This window comes from Eubalaena glacialis, chromosome 5, assembly GCF_028564815.1.
Source record: "Eubalaena glacialis isolate mEubGla1 chromosome 5, mEubGla1.1.hap2.+ XY, whole genome shotgun sequence".
Taxonomy (NCBI): Eukaryota; Metazoa; Chordata; class Mammalia; order Artiodactyla; family Balaenidae; genus Eubalaena; species Eubalaena glacialis.
The window spans coordinates 76290607-76309759 of NC_083720.1; the positions used below are offsets into that span (position 1 = coordinate 76290607).

At 44.1% G+C, this 19153-nt stretch overlaps 1 protein-coding gene across 6 annotated transcripts in view; it reads left to right on the top strand.

Annotated features, from left to right (window-relative positions):
• PDGFRA (platelet derived growth factor receptor alpha) overlaps nt 1-15714 on the top strand; it is a 46630-nt gene extending 30916 nt beyond the window's left edge. For all 6 annotated transcript variants that reach the window (XM_061192261.1, XM_061192265.1, XM_061192262.1 and 3 more), the window contains 7 exons: nt 1544-1659; nt 2021-2143; nt 3070-3181; nt 4439-4538; nt 4654-4759; nt 5988-6229; nt 12575-15714. In XM_061192261.1, coding sequence (XP_061048244.1) covers nt 1544-1659; nt 2021-2143; nt 3070-3181; nt 4439-4538; nt 4654-4759; nt 5988-6229; nt 12575-12722 — 947 coding nt within the window. In that variant the 3' untranslated portion in view covers nt 12723-15714. The remainder of the gene's footprint in view (nt 1-1543; nt 1660-2020; nt 2144-3069; nt 3182-4438; nt 4539-4653; nt 4760-5987; nt 6230-12574) is intronic.
• Nucleotides 15715-19153: the final 3439 nt, after the last annotated feature.

Here is a 19153-nt window from a genome sequence, read left to right on the forward strand (position 1 = left end):
CCTTACTTGGAAAAGTTAAAAGCTGGCAATCTTATATTGGTTCCTAATATTATTTTTTTTTTAATTTAGTTATATAAATCTCTAATATCTGTGAGTTCAATAGCCCTTGTTTTTAGCTTTGCTAATATCCAGTTTGTGATAGAAACTGGAAAGTGGACAATTTGAGGTTATATTTTCTGACAAGGGTGTTGGGTGCTTCTACTGAATGTTGTTTGAAGGAAGATCCGTTTGTTTTCAAAGCAGATGCGCATGTGGCAGGGTTGAATTGATTTGTAAACTCCGGGGAGCCTAGCTGATGGCCATAGCAGATGGACCACCCCACATCTGCTAGGGGGTGGTCCTTCCAGGCTTCTACTCTCATCACAGGCTTGGAGTGGGGAGGAGGCTGCTAGATAGATCTGACGATGCCTTGTTCCATAATCTTGTATTATTGGGTCTGAGACCTCCCGTTGGTCCCTGCAAAAAGGTGTTGAGCTGTCATGGAAATTGTTTTGAAAATCATTAATGTACTCTGGATGCTTTCAGGGTTCTTAAGTGAAAGGTACAGTCATTAAAAAAAAGAATGTGCTTGTTTTGCAAAGCGCAGTACAGAATAATATTTTCCACTCCTGCAGCTCCAAGGTCCATTCACATCTCATTGCCAACCGGGTAAACTTCCAAGCCCTTTTAAAAGATTAGCCAATAAGACTTGTCGGAACCAGTCCTTCCTCTTCCCTCCTGTATTGTTAAAAATAGTTTACGTTGCTTCCCAGGCTGGACGTGGCTCTAGATGTCAGGGGAACCTGATTCATGCTCAGCCCAGGCCCAGTTGGCAGGCAGACCATTGCTTTCTGGCTGGAAAAATGTGAAGGGCTGCAGCTACTCTTCACATGCCTGAACTTTTTCAAAAAGTGCTGAGAACTGCTGGCCTAGATTGCCTCCTTCCTCGAAAACCCTGGGACCCTTCCAGAGGGGACCAACTGGGGAAAGTGGACAAATTACAAAGAAAGGGAACTACGCGCAAAGTCTTTGGCACTGACCTTTAAGATCGCTACCTCTAGTTGGACTGGTGGCTAATTTTATTCACAAAGTAAGCCAAGTACTGTGAAGGTGGCTTTAAAAAGAAAAAAAAAGCAATTCCTAGAAGCTGCTTTTTCAAAGAGCCCTCATGTACATTCATCACGGAAGATTTGTGTGTGTGTGGGTGTGTGTTTAAAGTGGCTGAGGTGATTTGCTAACTAAGATTGAAAAAAGAAATTTGGGAGGCAAACAACAAAATATGTGTGAGAGCGCATGATACTGGTCCTTATGGAATCATATATACTTATATATATATTTAAACCAGGTATATGTTTCTACAGATGTATTTCTTTTTAAAGAGAGCACGTTTGCATATTTTACACACCCACCTGTGAGGTTCAGAAACTATAACAAAATGATCTTAAGTGTGTTCTTTGGACCATCCTCCGCAGTCTGCCGAGTGGCCCAGCCCATCAGGAGTGTCAAGGTGGGTAATGTTTCATGCTGTCCGCCAGCACCAACACACTTAATTCCTTTCCTGCAGACTCAGAAGTCAAAAACCTCCTTTCGGATGATAACTCAGAAGGCCTTACTTTGTTGGATTTGTTGAGCTTTACCTATCAAGTTGCCCGAGGAATGGAGTTTTTGGCTTCAAAAAATGTAAGTGTATTCAGGGGACAGAGACTTCTTTAGACCCAGGCCACAGATCTGAGCAAGGTGAGCGTGGAAGGGAGATCGTGGAGAAGCCTGTAGCAATGGCTGCTTCTCTCTTCCTCATCCCCAAAGCAGAGCGGGGCATCCAACAGGATCAGGTGTCTACTTTTCTGCAGAGCTTTGTCCCTCCCGGGAGGGACTGGGATGAGAGCCTGCGAGAGGGGAGCTCTTTATGCCAGGACAGCCTCCCTGAGGCTGTGTGCCAGGCAGCTCCAAGCGCCCCCATGAAGTGACCAGTCTTGCAGGGGTGATGCTGTCTAGCGCAGGTGGATTGACACTCCCCGTCATTTCTTCCCTTTCTGCGCAGTGTGTCCACCGGGACCTGGCCGCTCGCAACGTCCTCCTGGCGCAAGGGAAAATCGTGAAGATCTGTGACTTTGGCCTGGCCAGAGACATCATGCATGATTCGAACTACGTGTCAAAAGGCAGCGTACGCGCTCTCACCTTGTTTGGCGTGCTCGCCCTCCCTCACTTGCATCTCTGAAAACGGGTGTTGCTTCCAGCCATTCAGTGCCCAGGTTTTTAACACAGAGTCCATGACATTCATGAATGGGCTCCAGGGGTCAGTATGAAAAGCACAGGCTCTACAGACAGACTGCCTGGGTGTGAGCACCATCTCCAGCACCTACTGGTGTGGGGACTTGGCCATTCTGTACCTCGGTTTCCCTATCTGTATCAGGGAAGTGACATTAGTACCTATCTCCTGAGTTGCCGCAGAGTATTAGATCACTGGATTCATGTAAAATGTTTAGGACAGTGCCTGGCACATACAAAGCAGCCCGTAAGTGTTAGTTATTAATATGTAAGTTGTGCATTTATTTCCAAGGAGAGCACCTCTTTTATCAAATTTTCAAATGGTGTCTATGACCCCTAAAATGTTAAAACCATTTGAGTTAATACATCTTAGAGGCACAGTTTCCTTAAAGATAGTCATTCTGTCCTACACTTGAACCTTCTCCCCACTATTTCTTATAGTTCAAAATGTAATTGGCTCTCAGGTCACTAGGTCTGTTCTTACTTTTGTTCCTAGGAAGACCTGAAAATAGGGGACAGGTCCATTCAGGGCTCACGCTTTTGGGGTAAAAATTCAGGATTAAATATCTTGGCATGTTATTCCTTGGAAGGGTGTAAGAGGCAGCAGTGATCATCCATCATTCATTAAATACGTATTGAGCACCCACTAGGTGCCAGGCACTCTTCTGAGTGCCGAGAGTACAGAAGTGAACTAAAGAGACACTCCTGTGGGGCACGGTTGCCAGTGCAAGCTATTAGCCCAGAGAGAACCCCTTTCTATTCCTGCTGCTGTAGATCATAGCTGCATATGCTGGGTTTAACGTCCTCCCCACTTCCCTGCAGACCTTTCTCCCGGTGAAGTGGATGGCTCCTGAGAGCATCTTCGACAACCTCTACACCACACTGAGCGACGTCTGGTCTTACGGCATTCTGCTCTGGGAGATCTTTTCCCTCGGTATGGGCCTGACATCTCTGCTTGTTTGGGTTGTTCTGGAACAACACTGAAAGGGAGATGCTGTGTTTTCCAAGCTCCAGGATGTAAACAATGTTAAGATACCTAGTGTGGGTCAAGTGCACTGCAGCCGATTCACATGTTGTGCACTTACGATGCCTAGTGTGTGTCTGAGCAGACCGAGAAGGGGTCCTGGGGAACTGTGCCCTCACCCCTGACCTTTGCCCCCCTTCTCCTTTGAGCTACATCAGAGGGACTGTCTCCTACTGGAAATGCTCCTGATGACATCCACTCAACCGCTGCTTCTTCCCCTTGGGCTTTGGGTTAAGTGGGTTCACCAGTGGGGGTTCGCCCTCCCTCACCTCATGGTGATGGACACTCAGTGAAAGGAGTGCAGTGAGGGAAGGGGAATGGTGACTCCCTTTCTGGTCATCATTCTGGAGGAGAGAAACCTTCTAGTCATTCAGTAAGTCAGGCACCGGTCACTGAAGAACACAGGTGCCCCGAGCTACCAGGTGAGGGCCCTGCAAGGGGGTGATTCACGACCCTGACTTCCAGACAGTTCACCTGGGGAGATGAAACTTACACATTTAATGATAAGTTGTGTGGTCCTGATTTAAAATTGTAATGGAAGCCCAGAGAACAGAGGAGTCCTGGAGTAGTTTTGGAAGGAAACTAAACTTGACCTGGCCTTGGCCACAAAAATGTGAAATGTTTCATGAATCCACTATTGTCCTGATGTGACAGTAAAGGGCTTTCCCTGCCTGTTCTCCTTTTTCGATCCTAGTTCATCCCTCCATAGATGTCACTGTGGATCATCCAAGTGGGTGGCTTAACTGAGTCTCGTATTCTGTTACAAACAGAGAATTATCTAGACATTTCAAGACTTCTGCCTTAATTATTTGAACATTTCTGATGAAAATGACTTTTTTGGCCTCAATGATTCAGAATTTCTCTGGCTTTTCTATTTTGCTTTGTATTCATAGATCCAGTAGTCAGAAACATTGAAAAACACTTTTGCGCTTCTTCTAGACGTGGAGAATTTTTGCCTAGGGTGTCTGGACTTGATCAACCTAGAAGTCCTGGTTAAATTTAAGGTTTGGGCAAGGCTGTGAAATCAAGCAGATGATAACATTTAATTTCTTTGGAAGAACCGATACTTCAAGGCGGGGATCCCCAAACATTTTCTAAAGGTGCCAAGTGTTTCAACAGTGTACCACACACTCGTCAGTCCTGGTCATTTTCTTCTTGGGTCCTCAGGTGGCACACCCTACCCTGGCATGATGGTGGATTCTACTTTCTACAATAAGATCAAGAGTGGGTACCGGATGGCCAAGCCTGACCACGCCACCAGTGAAGTGTGAGCCCCCTTGCTATCCCGTGGGCCTGTGTTCATGCCCAGTAGTGGGTTTGTGGGGGTAGGGGGTGCCCTGACGTTCCTCCCTGTGCCCACTGTGAGTCCTGTGCTTCTCCAGCTACGAGATCATGGTGAAGTGCTGGAACAGTGAGCCAGAGAAGAGACCCTCCTTTTACCACCTGAGTGAGATTGTGGAGAATCTGCTGCCTGGACAATATAAAAAGGTTTGTCTGAGCCTCTTAAGATGGGTGAGTGGAAAGGAATGGGCAAAGGGAGGAGACAACAGGAGAGCAGTACTGTTCAACACTATTTTAAAGGAGCATTTTCAAAGGAGGAAAAAGATTGTGTGATCCAGTGGCCGGGGCTTCAGGGAGTACTCCCCGGGCCCTTGGTAGCAATGATGAGTAGAAACCCTCCTCTTCCTGCATGGCTCCCTTTCATCCTAAGTGTGCCACACCTGTAAGCACTTCATTCTCCAGATGTTTGAGTATCTGAAGCTACTGTGCAGTTAGAAGTCTCAGAGCATCCACAGCCATTAAATCGCTAATTTGAATGCACTTAAATCCATGCGAAATTGGCTTTTACCAGCTGACTGGAAGGAACAACCTCAGCTGTTATCTGTGGCTCCAGCTGGTTTTTTGTGGAATAGGAAGCATTGTTCAAAGGAACAAATGTAATTTCATGGAACCAAGCAGGATACGGTAATGAATGAAACAAATTTTTGCTGAGATGCTGAGAAGGAAACCCAGACACACTGGTATAATAAACTCAGTTTCTTAGATTCAGTCACCATGTAGGTTTTCCATACTTATTGCTTCTCTTTCTTCTTCTCAAGGAAGAGCAGTTGTTAGCTGAACTGGAAGTTAAATACTTTTGTTTATCGATTATCTCACTGCCCATTACAACTGCCATAAGTGAGGCAGAAGGAAGGAAGGAAATTAACGATAGGACAGTCAGAGACACTCTGGTTGGTGAAATTGTGTTGATGGGAACAGACTGGAACTATTGTTGAAAATGGGGTCTTTTTTAGATCAATGGTCCCTAAGTTTTGAATTAAATTTCTCCAGTGTTTGGGGATCAGGAAGACTTCTGGTATGGTGCTCCCAGTGGAAGCCCTATTCACCTCTTATTGGGACCCATCCAAGCCCTGGAGAGACTGTGTGATGGGGACCAGAAGGGTCCATGCTACTCCCAGAGAAGGGAGTGTGTGCGTATGGGGGCACAGTTGTAGCTGCTGACTGAGAAGGGGTTCTTGGTATCTCAAGACCTACCAGCAGGAGATCTCTGCCACTGGTGTCCCTTTCTTCATGTTACACATCTCTGGGGAACAGTTAACACCTGACTCTCCTTCAGTTGTCAACAGTTAAAAAATTGTAAGTTCTGAGCATCTGTGTCCTTTTTTGCAGTTCTATCAGTAACCCTTGAGTAACTATGTGAAATGAACATTTGCAGAGTTATGAAAAGATCCACCTGGACTTCCTGAAGAGTGACCATCCCGCCGTGGCACGTATGCGCGTCGACTCCGACAACGCCTACATTGGCGTCACCTACAAAAACGAGGAGGACAAGCTGAAGGACTGGGAGGGTGGCCTCGACGAGCAGAGGCTGAGCGCGGACAGTGGCTACATCATCCCTCTGCCTGACATCGACCCTGTTCCTGAGGAGGAAGACCTGGGCAAAAGGAACAGACACAGGTAGACACGAGACCTCAGCTTCCTGCCGAGCTGTCTCCCCTCCCCTCCCCCAGCGCACCTGAAGGGGAGGAGCCATTGCCCCATTGTGAGGCTCTCCTAGTGCTGAATCTGTCCTGGGGGAGCCAGTGGCAGAACCCCCAGGGGTCTGTTTAGTTTTGAAAATGCTTCCCAGATGATTCTTTAAATTTTTTTTTTTTTTTAGTTTACTCAAATATAGTTGGCTTACAATATTATATTAGTGTCAAGTGTACAACATAGTGATTTGATATTTTTATAGATTATACACCATATAAAGTTATGATAAATTATAGATTATTTCCCTATATGTGCTGTATATTACATCCCTGTGATTTATTTGTTTTATAACTGGTAGTTTGTACCTTTTAATCCCATTCACCTACTTTGCCCCTCTCCCCTCTGGTAACCACTAGTTTGTTCTCTGTATCTGTGAGTCTGTTTGTGTTTTGTTTGTTAATTTGTTTTGTTCTTTTAGATTCCACATATACGTGAAAACATACAGTATTTGTCTCTGACTCATTTCACTAAGTATAACACCCTCCAGGTCCATTCACGTTGTCGCAAATGGCAAGATTTCATTCTTTTTTATGGCTGAGTATTTCATTGTGTATATATACCATATCTTCCTTATCCATTCGTCGGTTGATGGGCACTTAGGTTGCTTCCATATCATGGCTATTGTAAATAATGCTGTTAAGAACACTGGGGTGCATGTATCTTTTCGAATTAGTGTTTTCATCTTCTTTGGATAAATACCGAGAAGTGGAATTGCTGCATTGTATGGTAGTTCTATTTTTAATTTTTTGAGGAACCTCCATATTGTTTTCCATAGTGGTTGCACCAGTTTACATTCCCACTAACAATGTACTAGGGTTTTCTTTTTTCCACATCCTCACCACCACTTGTTATTTCTTGTCTTTTTGATGATAGCCATTCTGCTGACAGGCATGAGATGATATCTCATTGTGGTTTTGATTTGCATTTCCCTGATGATTAGTGATGTTGAGCGTCTTTTCATGTGCCTGTTGACCATCTGTATGCCTTCTTTGGAAAAATGCCTATTCAGGTCCTCTGCCCAATTTTTAATTGGATTGTTTGGGGTTTTTTGATATTGAGTTGTATGAGTTCTTTATGTATTTTGGTTATTAATCCCTTATCAGACATATTGTTTGCAAATATCTTCTCTCATTCAGTAGGTTCCCTTTTCATTTTGTTATTGGTTTCCTTTGCTGTGCAAAAGGTTTGATCAGGTCCCATTTGTTTATTTTTGTTGTTGTTGCTCTTGGATGAGGAGACAGATCCAAAAAAATATTGCTGAGACCAATGTCAAAGAGTGTACTGCCTATATTTGCTCCCTGGAGCTGGTGGAGGTCTAGGGCAGGAAGGGACATGTTTCCCTGATGGAGAACCTTTGACCTAAGTCCTCAGGTAACTTGATCAAACTGATACAGCAACTATGGTTACTGAAATAATATAAGCCTCTCTTGCTGGTTTTTTTCTTTTTTCTTTTCTTTTTTGGCCCCGCAGCATGTGGGTGGGATCTTGTGGGATCTTAGTTCCCCAACCAGGGATCTAACCCACATCCCCTGCAGTGGAAGCTTGGAGTCTTAACCACTGGACCGCCAGAGAAATCCTTCTTGCTGTTTTCTTATTTAGTTTCTTAATTCAAACCGAGGAGAAAGTTGAGAGGCTGGCTGTACTGGGCTATTTGACTCTACATCAGCGGTTTCATTTATTCATTCATTCATTCATTCATGCTACATTGGGTCTTTGTTGCTGCGCCTGGGATTTCTCTAATTGTGGAGAGCAGGGGCTACTCTTCATTGTGGTGCATGGGCTTCTCATTGCAGTGGCTTCTCTTGTTGCGGAGCATGGGCTCTAGGCATGCGGGCTTCAGTAGTTGTGGCGCACGGGCTTAGTTGCTCCACGGCATGTGGGATCTTCCCCGCCCAGGGCTCAAACCCATGTTCCCAGCATTGGCAGGAGGATTCTTAACCACTGCGCCACCAGGGAAGTCCCCATCAGCGGTTCTTAACCCTAGCTGCAAGTTGGAACCACCTGGGGAGATTTGATAACTACTGCTATACAAGCCTCACCCAGACCAACAAATGATAATCTCTGGGAGTGAGACTCAAGCACTCTCTGGCTGATTTATTCTTTCTTTCTAACTTCGTATTATGGAAGATTTCTAACGTGCATAATTCAAACAGTATAGTGAACTGTCAGGTACCCACCACTCAACTTCAGTGTTGATGAACCCATGACCTGTCTGCTTGCATAGCCATATCTACTCCTCCTCTACCACTTCCCTCTGGATTATTTTGAAGCAGATCCTAGACATCATATCATTTCATCCATAATATTTCAGCATACATCTCAAAAAGATAAGGGCTCTATTTTAAAAAATAACTATAGTTATTAAAAATAACTACGGTACCATTATTTCACCCCCCAAATTGACAATAGTTAAAAGCATCAGATATCCAGTCAGTGTTCAAATTTCCTTGATTCTCTCATAAATATTATTTTACATTTAGTTTGTTCTGTTCAAGACCCAAATAAGAGTCACACATTGACTTTGGTTGATAGAGCTCTATAAATTCGTTCTGCCTCTTTTAGCCCCCTTGCATATTGTTTGTGTAAAAACCAGAGCATTTGCCTGTAGAGTTCCCACATTCAGAATTTTGCTGCTTGCATTACTGTTGTGAGTTTTATCATATGCTTCTGTCTCCTATATTTGTTGGAAATTGGTAGTTAGTCTAGAGGCTTGATCTGACTCAGTAGATTTTTGGTAAGTGTGCTTCAAAGATGATGCTGTGTACAGGAGGTACATGCTGTACCATTGTCTCTTTTTGTGACAATAGCAGCCACTGGTGGTCATACCTAGACCCATTAATTTATTACCAACGTGATGCTAATGCACAGCCAGCACTAGAACCATTGGTTTGTATGGTCCAGGTGGAGGGGCCATGCCCCACTTCCTTGCTCTCTTTGCATAACCCTTGGACAGAGGCAGGAGAAGGTAGGTGGTGATAGTGGCCCCTGGTTCAAGGTCCAAGTTGCTTATGAGTTTCTCTCTCTCTCTCTCTTCATTCAGGATATTGCTGTCTCTTTCTCATTCAGTTGAATACATATAAATATTTAGGCAGAAGCACATGAGATTATTATTTTGGAGGCTTATAACTGTGACCTCTCTCAACCAATTTAGTTATAAGATATAGACAGCCCTTGTTTATGTGTATGCACCAGGTAATTTTAAAAGAAGTATAGTTTTTGTTTGTTTGTTTTTGTGGTGAGATTTGGAGATGGGGAAAAGTGGGCTGTCTGACTTACCTTTCTATTTATCCTCTGCTCAGTACGATTTTTAAATGTGTTTATGTTCCTTTAGCAAACAATGTTTCTCCAAGTTTTGGGTAGTTTTTGTAGAACTTCTTGGGGGTGGGAAGAAGGTTGAACAGTGGGTCTTGGAGCGCTATACCCCAGATCTGTCATCCATTTGGTTACTTTGTGTTTGAGGGCACTGAATATTTCAACGGTAAAAAAGGGTTCTGCTTCTAAATAAAGTTAGAAAATCACTTTGGGATAAATAACATAAGAAAGGTGCCAAGAACTGTTTTAGGGGTACACAAGGCTGGACTTCAGAATTTGACACGTATTCCACAGAGAGAGCAATTCTAGTTGGTAGGTAGTTGTTGTATTAGAAAACTGGAACTTCTGTAAGGGTGATACATTTGGTCTTATCTGAATCACACAAAGTATGTCCCAAATGACTACACTAGGTCAGTGAGACTGTGGCCCTGACAGGTGGGCTGAGATGGTGAGTGTTGTAGCTTGTGCTGCCATAACACAGTACCACAGACTAAGGGGCTTGAACAACAGGAATTTCTCACAGTTCTGGAAGCTGGAAGTTCAAGATCAAGGTGTTGGCAGGTTTGGTTTCTCCCGAGGCCTCTCTCCTTGGCTTGCACATGGCCACCTTCTTGCTGTGTCCTCACATGGGCTTTTTCTGTGTGTGCATCTCTGGTGTCTCTTCTTATAAGGACACCAATCCTACTGGGCTAGGGCCCCATCCTTATGACTTCATTTAACCTTAATTACCTCCTTAAAGGCCCTGTCTCCACATTTGTCACATTGGGGGTTGGGGCTTCAACATGTGAATTTGGTGGGATACAATTCAGCCCATAAAAGATGGGGGATCCCAGATCTGGGATGCTCTGGGTGTAGGTAGGCAGGAGTGAGCATGGTGGTCTTGTGGAACACCCTCCTCAGGCTCAGGATGCTTGGCCTTGGGAGGCGAGTGGGCCTGAGGAAGAAAGGGCCTTGCTGTAGAGGACTTGGGGGTGCTAGGTCAGAGCCTATCAGGAGTCAGGTCCTGGGCTACAAGATGAGCACTGTGGCTTGGGAACCAGAAATAAGGCCAGTCATCAGCATTAGGAACCACCGTCCGTGAAGCCTGATGAGCAGCAAGGATGACGTGGTGCTGAGTCTTGGTGGAAGCTAGCTTCTTCTGTGCCCACAGTCCAGCCATTGGCCAAGGTCCCAGGAACTGGGTTTGGCCTCCTGGGGAGAGAGCCTGCCAGGACTACATGGTTATTAAGACCAGCCAAGTGGACTAAGGTTCACAGTGAGGCTGTAGGACCAGGGTATAAGTGGGGAGGGGAAGTGGGGTACAGACTAGGAACTGAGCAAAAGCTCAGTCTTAAGGAAGGGCCCAATCTGGAGGGTTATGAAGGGGAACTCAGTCCAGTAGCCCCATAGGTTCTAAGAGCTCTCTGGGCCACAGGGGCCCCACGGTGGAGGGTAGCAGACTGCTTCCCGTGGGCTTCTATTGGGCAGGCTTGGTTCTCTGCTTGGAAACTGATATGGAAAGGAGGGGAGAGAGGCAGGAAAGGGGTGAGAGCCTCTTTTTTGGTATGCATGTGTGAGACCCCGTCATGTGGCCACCCAGCTGATGGTATGGTTTCTATGCCATGTGTGTAGCACGGTACTGCAGCCTCGCCACGAGGAGGTGCAGCCATGGTCCTGCCTATCAGCAGGTGATAATCTGCTTGGAGCTAAAAGAGGTACATAAAAATTTAGCAACACAGGGCAGGATAACAGTAAGACAGTAAGAGTTCAGAGAAGGGAAGACAGGCAATAGTGACAGTCTGGAGACTCTAGAGAATATTTTTAAAAAATTTTTGTGAAAAATTTTAAGTGTCCAGAAAAATTGTAAGAATATATCTACCACTTTGATTTAGCTGTTGTTAACACTGTATCACATTTGCTTTACCTATATATTATATATATAATATACATATATATGGTAGGTGTTGTATCACAAACATACACTCATACTTTTTTTTCTTGCTAAGTCACTTGAAACAAAATCATTTGAAATTCCAGCACACATGTCCTAAGAATAAGGGGACTCTCCTACATAACCATAATAGCATGACCACACATGAGAAAACTGACAACTATTCCTTGATATCATCTAATATCCGGGCCCTATTCAAATTCAGAGCTTGGATAACAGCAACAATAATCATAACTAACATTTATCGAGCACTTATTATGTGCTAGGCACCCTGCTCAGTGCTGTATGGCTATTGCCTTACTGCTGTATTTAATCTCCCTAACAAACAGGAATATTGTCAGGCACTGTTGTCATCTCATTTTATAGGCAAGGGAACAAGTTCAGGAGGTTAAGGGACTTGTGTGAAGTCCCACAGCTGGTAAGTGGTGGACCATTCCAGATCTAAGGCTTTCTGACTCTAGAACTCCCTTCTCAGATGCTACTCTAGTAAGTAAAGAGCCTTCACCTGGGCCTTTAGGACTCAAGGGGGGATTGGATGTAAGAGGAGGGGAAGGAGGGCATTCCTGGGGCGTGGGGTGAAATCCTGAGATCACAGTTTGGACGTTCAGGAGCTTTCAGGGCTAGCAAGTGACTGACCCGGCTGCACTTTGCCCCAGTTTCATCCCTCTGCTTTTTCTTCCCCAGGCCTTTTGATCGGGCATTGCTTCTTTTCTCTTCCACTGGGGTTGAGTAGGGAAAATAGAAATTGTCACAGCTTGTTAGCAACTTTGGTGGAAGATCTGGCAGAAGAGAAGGGAAGCTGAAGTGTGGAGATGACCTGTGGATCTGGGTTTTCCATGTGGCCGACTGCAGTGTGATGGGGGCTGCGTCTGGCTTGGTGGCAAAATCTTGCCCGGCTGGGTAGCCTGGGTTTGAATGCCAAAGGATGTTGCAGGAAGAGCTCCTTTGCCTTTGGGGGGTCACCTTGGAAATGCCCCCATGGTCTAGTTGGTCTGACTGTGATCTTTCCTCTTCTTTCCCTTCTCCAGCTCGCAGACCTCTGAAGAGAGTGCCATTGAGACAGGTTCCAGCAGTTCTACCTTCATCAAGAGAGAGGATGAGACCATCGAGGACATCGACATGATGGACGACATTGGCATAGACTCTTCGGACCTGGTGGAAGACAGCTTCCTGTAACTGGCAGATTCGGGGGGGACCTTCCACTCCTGGAACCAACTTGGATCCTTTTAAGAAAACCACTTTACTGCAATGCAAAGTTTGAGGGGAGAACTTGGATGATGTGTAAAGAGAAGTTCCCAGCCAAGGGCCTCAGGGAGCCTTCTAAATACGAATGAATGGGATATTCTGAAATGAACTTTTTTGTTGTGGCCTCTGGCAATGCTTCAGTAGCATCTCATTGGCATGTGAAGTTTGGAGGTAGATGGGCAAGGAAATAACGGGCCACAGAAGACAAACTTTGCGATTCAGGGGCATTGGTGAGATTCCAACGTACACAACTTTTACTGCAACAAAACTCCAGCATTGTAATTATGTAAATAACTCTAACCAAGGATGTGTTTTGATTTGTATTAACTATCTTCCCTGGACTTCTGGAGAGACCACTCAGTCCACCCATGTGCTTCACGCTTGAAACCTGGTATCAGCTGCTGTTGAACTTTCTTATGAAGTACATGCAAAACCACTTTTGAACCTTAAAAGGTACTGGTACTATAGCATTTTACTTTTTTTTTTTTTAGTGTTGAGGTGATAAAAGATAATAATTAACCAACTTTGTTTATTAGATTTGGGTCATTTATAAGCCTGACAACTCATTTTCATATTGTAATCTACGTTTATAATAATGCTACTGTTATCAGTAACGCTAAATGTGTAATATGTAACACGTTTTCCCTACAGAAAAAGCACAATTTAAAAAAAATCCTTACTAAGTAGGTGACAAGTTTGACAGTTTTTGACATTTATATTAAATAACATGTTTCTCTATAAAATATGGTTATAGCTTTAGTGGATTAAATTTAGTTGAACATAGAGAACAAAGTAAGAGTAGTGTCTTCCAGCAAGTCAGAGTTTTTAACTATGTACTGAATAGTTCCCTAATCCATCGTACTAAAAGCAATTAACTGCCCTTTGAAGTAATGCGATTTGGAATAAATAAACAAAACCCCTAAATCCTAAATGTTCTCAATATTAAGGCATGAGTCTCTGCCTAACATGACTTCTCATATTATTACCCAGTGGAAAAAGTAATCATCGGCAAAAAGACTGGATTTGCAGAGATTTTTTTCATGCCTGGTGATAATCCTGGTGGATCTCAACACATATATATTTTTAATTCTGCGAACCCTGAAAAAGTCAGAAGGATGCCCTGAACAGGAGCCCCATTCCTTCATTTCTTACCCCCAGGAGAAATAGTTTGGAACTCTGAGACAATAAAGGCATTGTTTAGTGAAGGCTGTGTGTGCCTTAGCCTGGATCCTTGGTCCCTATATGTAACTGGCAACCAGAATCATGAGATTCTATGTCCCCATCTGAGAGATTCGGAATTAATTAGGTCTGGGGGAGCAGAGACCTGTATTTTTACAAACATCCTGGCTGTTCTGATCAGCCAGATTTGGGGAACACCGGTGTAGATGACAGGAAGTTGCCATGGGAAAAAAATAATTTGAAATAGAAATCAACCACGTAGGAAGCCTGCTATTTAAATCTTTGGCTTTGGGTCAGTGACATTTAATGCCTTATATCTGGCAATTGCTACCCTTAATTTAATTTTACAGTCTTAGCTGAGACTGAGCAAGCCAAATCTTGGTTTGGTAGATCTTCTCACTGCATGGGGAACTGAACTCCCTCCCCACCAGTTTCCCGCCAAAAGGCATGTACAAAAATGATGCAATTCAGTGTACCAAGTCTCTGTATGACCAGGTCACTATTTTGGTGAAAAAAATTTTTAAGTTTTACTGATATTTTGGGGTTAGATGGGAGGACAGATTGTCACATCCATCCAGATTGTGAAACCGGTTGCTGTGGGTTCATTGGCATTCTGTGCAATACCACTTAATTGCTGACACCATATGAATGAAACATGGGCTGTGATTACTGCAATCACTGTGCGTACTCGTGGCAGGTGATGCTTTGGAAGATGTAGAAGCAATAACAAGGTACTTGACTACCTACTGGTGTAATCTCAATGCAAGCCCCACCTTTTTCATGGTAAGTGTGAAGACTGAGCCAGATTGGCCAATTAAAAAAGAAAACCTGACTAGGTTCTGTAGAGCCAATTAGACTTGAAATACATTTGTGTTTCTAGAATCACAGCTCAAGCACTCTGTTTATCGCTCCCTGTCCCTCGTACAGCCTCCTTTTGTTGGTGCTTTGCATTTTGATGTCCTTTGAGTCTTGCATGACATCATGAGGCTGGATTAAAATTCTCAGACCAGCAGGATCTAGTCCTGATGAATGCTGTCACCTGAGTTTGTATGTGGCTGCATTTTTTTTTTTTCTCTCTTAAATAGTGTTTTCAGTGTATGACAGATTTGTTTCCTTTCTGGCCTCCTGCAAAGACCCCAGATGAAAATTTGTCAATCCTTCCTGCTTTCTATTTTTATGAAGACAATCAAAGTTGGCCTGAGAAACACAATTTGTGACTTTTTAAATGATTGATGATGTCCTTAAAATGTGGTCTGCCAATCTGTACAAAATGGTCCTATTTTTGTGAAGAGGGACGTGAGATAAAATGATGTTATACATCAATATGTATATATGTATTTCTATATAGACTTGGAGAATACTGCCAAAACATTTATGACAAGCTGTATCACTGCCTTTGTTTATATTTTTTTAACTGTGATATTCCCCACAGGCACATTAACTGTTGCACTTTTGAATGTCCAAAATTTATATTTTAGAAATAATAAAGAGAAAAATACGTAAATGTTCCCAAAACAGTGGTGTGGTGAATGTTGGAGAACTAACTCGATAGGAAGAGTCTACCGATACAATTGTATTACAAATTGCCCCATTCATGTTTTTGTTTTAAAACGTGTAAATGAAGATCTTTATATTTCAATAAATGAGATATATATATATATAATTTTAAATTATGCTAAGGTTTTAGCATTTTTGTCTTTAGTTTAACCATAAATTAAACCAATCCTGTTTAATTTACTTTAGTGACATTCTAGTAGGACTCTGTATTATGGTTTTAATGAAACCAATAGAAAATTCTAGTTTCAAACATTATTTGAGGTCGTTAGTTCTCAGAACCAGCATTTGACTTAAAGATGACTGGCACCTAGCTCATCTTTAATCCTGTCTATTGTTTGTTATAGTAGCATTTTGTGCATTTTCCCCTGCACAAGGAATACAAGACTGCATTTACTCTGGACCCGGTTCAAACATTGTTCAAGTGCGTAAAATAAAAGGTTAAAGTCTTTTTTCACCATATCTTCTTCCCTGTCCCTGTCCCATTTCCCAGAGGAAGAACTGCATCTTTTTTGTGTGTTCTTTTATCCTTTCAGCCCCCTTTTTGTTCATCTGCTTATATACATATATACACATCTCTACTTTGCTTTATATTTTACCTAAATGGGATTGTACTTTATGTAATGCTTTGTAATGTGCTTTGTTCTTTCTTTTTAATAGACTTAATTTTTTTAAGAGCAGTTTTAAGTTCATAGCAAAATCGAGCAAAGGTACAGAGATTTCCCTCATACGCCCCCATACATGCACCGCCTCTCCCATTATCACCATCCCCCACAGAGTGGTACCCTTGTTAAGACTGAGGAACCTACATTGACACATCATTATCACCAGAGTCCACAGTGTTTTTTCTCTTTAAGTGCTATCTTTTAGAGATCTCTGTCACAAGTATATATAGGTAAACCTTCCTCATTTTTTATCAGCTGCATAGTATCCCATTGTGTAAATATACCATAATTTATGCAATCTCATTCCTATAGATAGATTTATAGTTTCCAATCCTTTGCTATTAAAATGACTTCATGGACTTCCCTGGTGGCGCAGTGGTTAAGAATCCGCCTGCCAATGCAGGGGACACGGATTCGAGCCCTGGTCCGGGAAGATCCCACATGCCGCAGAGCAACTAAGCCCATGCACCACAACTACTGAGCCTGCGCTCTAGAGCCCATGAGCACAGCTACTGAGCCTGTATGCCACAACTGAAGCCTGCGTGCCTAGAGCCTGTGCTCCACAACAAGAGAAGCCACCACAATGAGAGGCCCGCGCACCACAACGAAGAGTAGCCCCCGCTCACTGCAACTGGAGAAAGCCCGCGCACAGCAACAAAAGCCCAACGCAGCCAAAAATAAATAAAATAAAATAGAGGGAGGAGCTTCAAGATGGCGGAGGAGTAAGACATGGAGATCACCTTCCTCCCCACAAATACATCAGAAATCCATCTACATGTGGAACAACTCTTACAGAACACCTACTGAACGCTGGCAGAAGACCTCAGACCTCCCAAAAGGCAAGAAACTCCCCACGTACCTGGGTAGGGCAAAAAAAAAAAAGAAAAAACAGAGACAAAAGAATAGGGACGGGACCTGCACCAGAGGGAGGGAGCCGTGAAGGAGGAAAGGTTTCCACACTCTAGGAAGCCCCTTCGCGGGCAGAGACTGCGGGTGGCAGAGGGGGGAAGCTTCGGAGCCACGGAGGAGAGCGCAGCCACAGGGGTGCGGAGGGCAAAGCGGAGAGACTCCCGCACAGAGGATCGGTGCCGACCAGCACTCACCAGCCCGAGAGGCTTGTCTGCTCACCCGCCGGGGCGGGCGGGGGCTGGGAGCTGAGGCTCGGGCTTCGGTCGGATCGCAGGGAGAGGACTGGGGTTGGCGGCGTGAACACAGCCTGAAGGGGTTAGTGCGCCACAGCTAGCCGGGAGGGAGTCCAGGAAAAAGTCTGCAGCTGCCGAAGAGGCAAGAGACTTTTTCTTCCCTCTTTGTTTCCTGGTGCACGAGGACAGGGGATTCAGAGCGCCGCCTAAACGAGCTCCAGAGACGGGTGCGAGCCGCGGCTATCAGCGCGGACCCCAGAGACGGGCATGAGACGCTAAGGCTGCTGCTGCTGCCACCAAGAAGCCTGTGTGCAAGCACAGGTCACTATCCACACCGCCCCTCCTGGGAGCCTGTGCAGCCGCCACTGCCAGCGTCCCGTGATCCAGGGACAACTTCCCCGGGAGAACGGAGAACGCACGGCGCGCCTCGGGCTGTGCAACGTCACGATGGCCTCTGCCGCGCAGACTCGCCCCGCATCCGTACCCCTCCCTCCCCCCGGCCTGAATGAGCCAGAGCCCCTGAAGCAGCTGCTCCTTTAACCCCGTCCTGTGTGAGCGAAGAACAGACGCCCTCAGGTGACCTACACGCAGAGGCGGGTCCAAATCCAAAGCTGAAACCCCGGAACTGTGTGAACAAAGAAGAGAAAGGGAAATTTCTCCCAGCAGCCTCAGGAGCAGCGGATTAAATCTCCACAATCAACTGGATGTACCCTGCATCTGTGGAATACCTGAATAGACAACAAATCATCCCAAACTGAGGAGGTGGACTTTGGGAGCAACGATATATATATTTTTTTCCCTTTTTCTCTTTTTGTGAGTGTATGTGTATGCTTCTGTGTGTGACTTTGTATAGCTTTGCTTTTACCATTTGTCCTAAGGTTCTGTCTGTCCGTTTTGTTTGTTCGTTTGTTTGTTTGTTTTAGTCTAGTTTTTAGCACTTGTTATCATTGGTGGATTTGTTTTTTGGTTTGGTTGCTCTCTTCTTTCTTTCTTTTTTATAATTACTTAAAAAATTTTTTTTTAATAATTATTTTTTATTTTAATAACTTTATTTTATTTTATTTTATCTTCTTCTTCCTTTCCTTCTTTTTTTTCTCCCTTTTATTCTGAGCCGTGTGGATGAAAGGCTCTTGGTGCTCCAGCCAGGCATCAGACCTGTGCCTCTGAGGTGGGAGAGCCAAGTTCAGGACATTGGTCCACAAGACACCTCCCAGCTCCACGAAAACATTACAAGCAACAAGGGAAAAACAACAAATAACATACAAGGGAAAAACAACAAATAACACACAAGGGAATCCCCATAAGGTTAACAGCTGATCTTTCAGCAGAAACTCTGCAAGCCAGAAGGGAGTGGCAGGACATATATAAAGTGCTGATGGAGAAAAACCTACAACCAAGATTACTCTACCCAGCAAGGATCTCATTCAGATTTGACAGAGAAATTAAAACCTTTACAGACAAGCAAAAGCTAAGAGAGCCCAAGGATGAGTAAGACACACTTCTTGCACTTCAAGAGCCCAAAATTGAGTAGACAGAATTGTGAGCAGATAAATAACCAAATTTGTAAGTGATACAAAAGATTAAAAATAAGTCATGAACCACAGGGAGTGCCCAGAGAATTAAGAATGACTCCATATGGCAGGACATATTTAAAGTGATGAAAGGGAAAACCTACAACAAAGATTACTCTACTCAGCAAGGCTCTCATTCAGATTCGATGGAGAAACTAAAACCTTTACAGAGTAGCAAAAGCTAAGAGAATTCAGCACCACCAAACCAGCTTTAAAACAAATGTTAAAGGAACTTCTCTAGGCAGGAAACA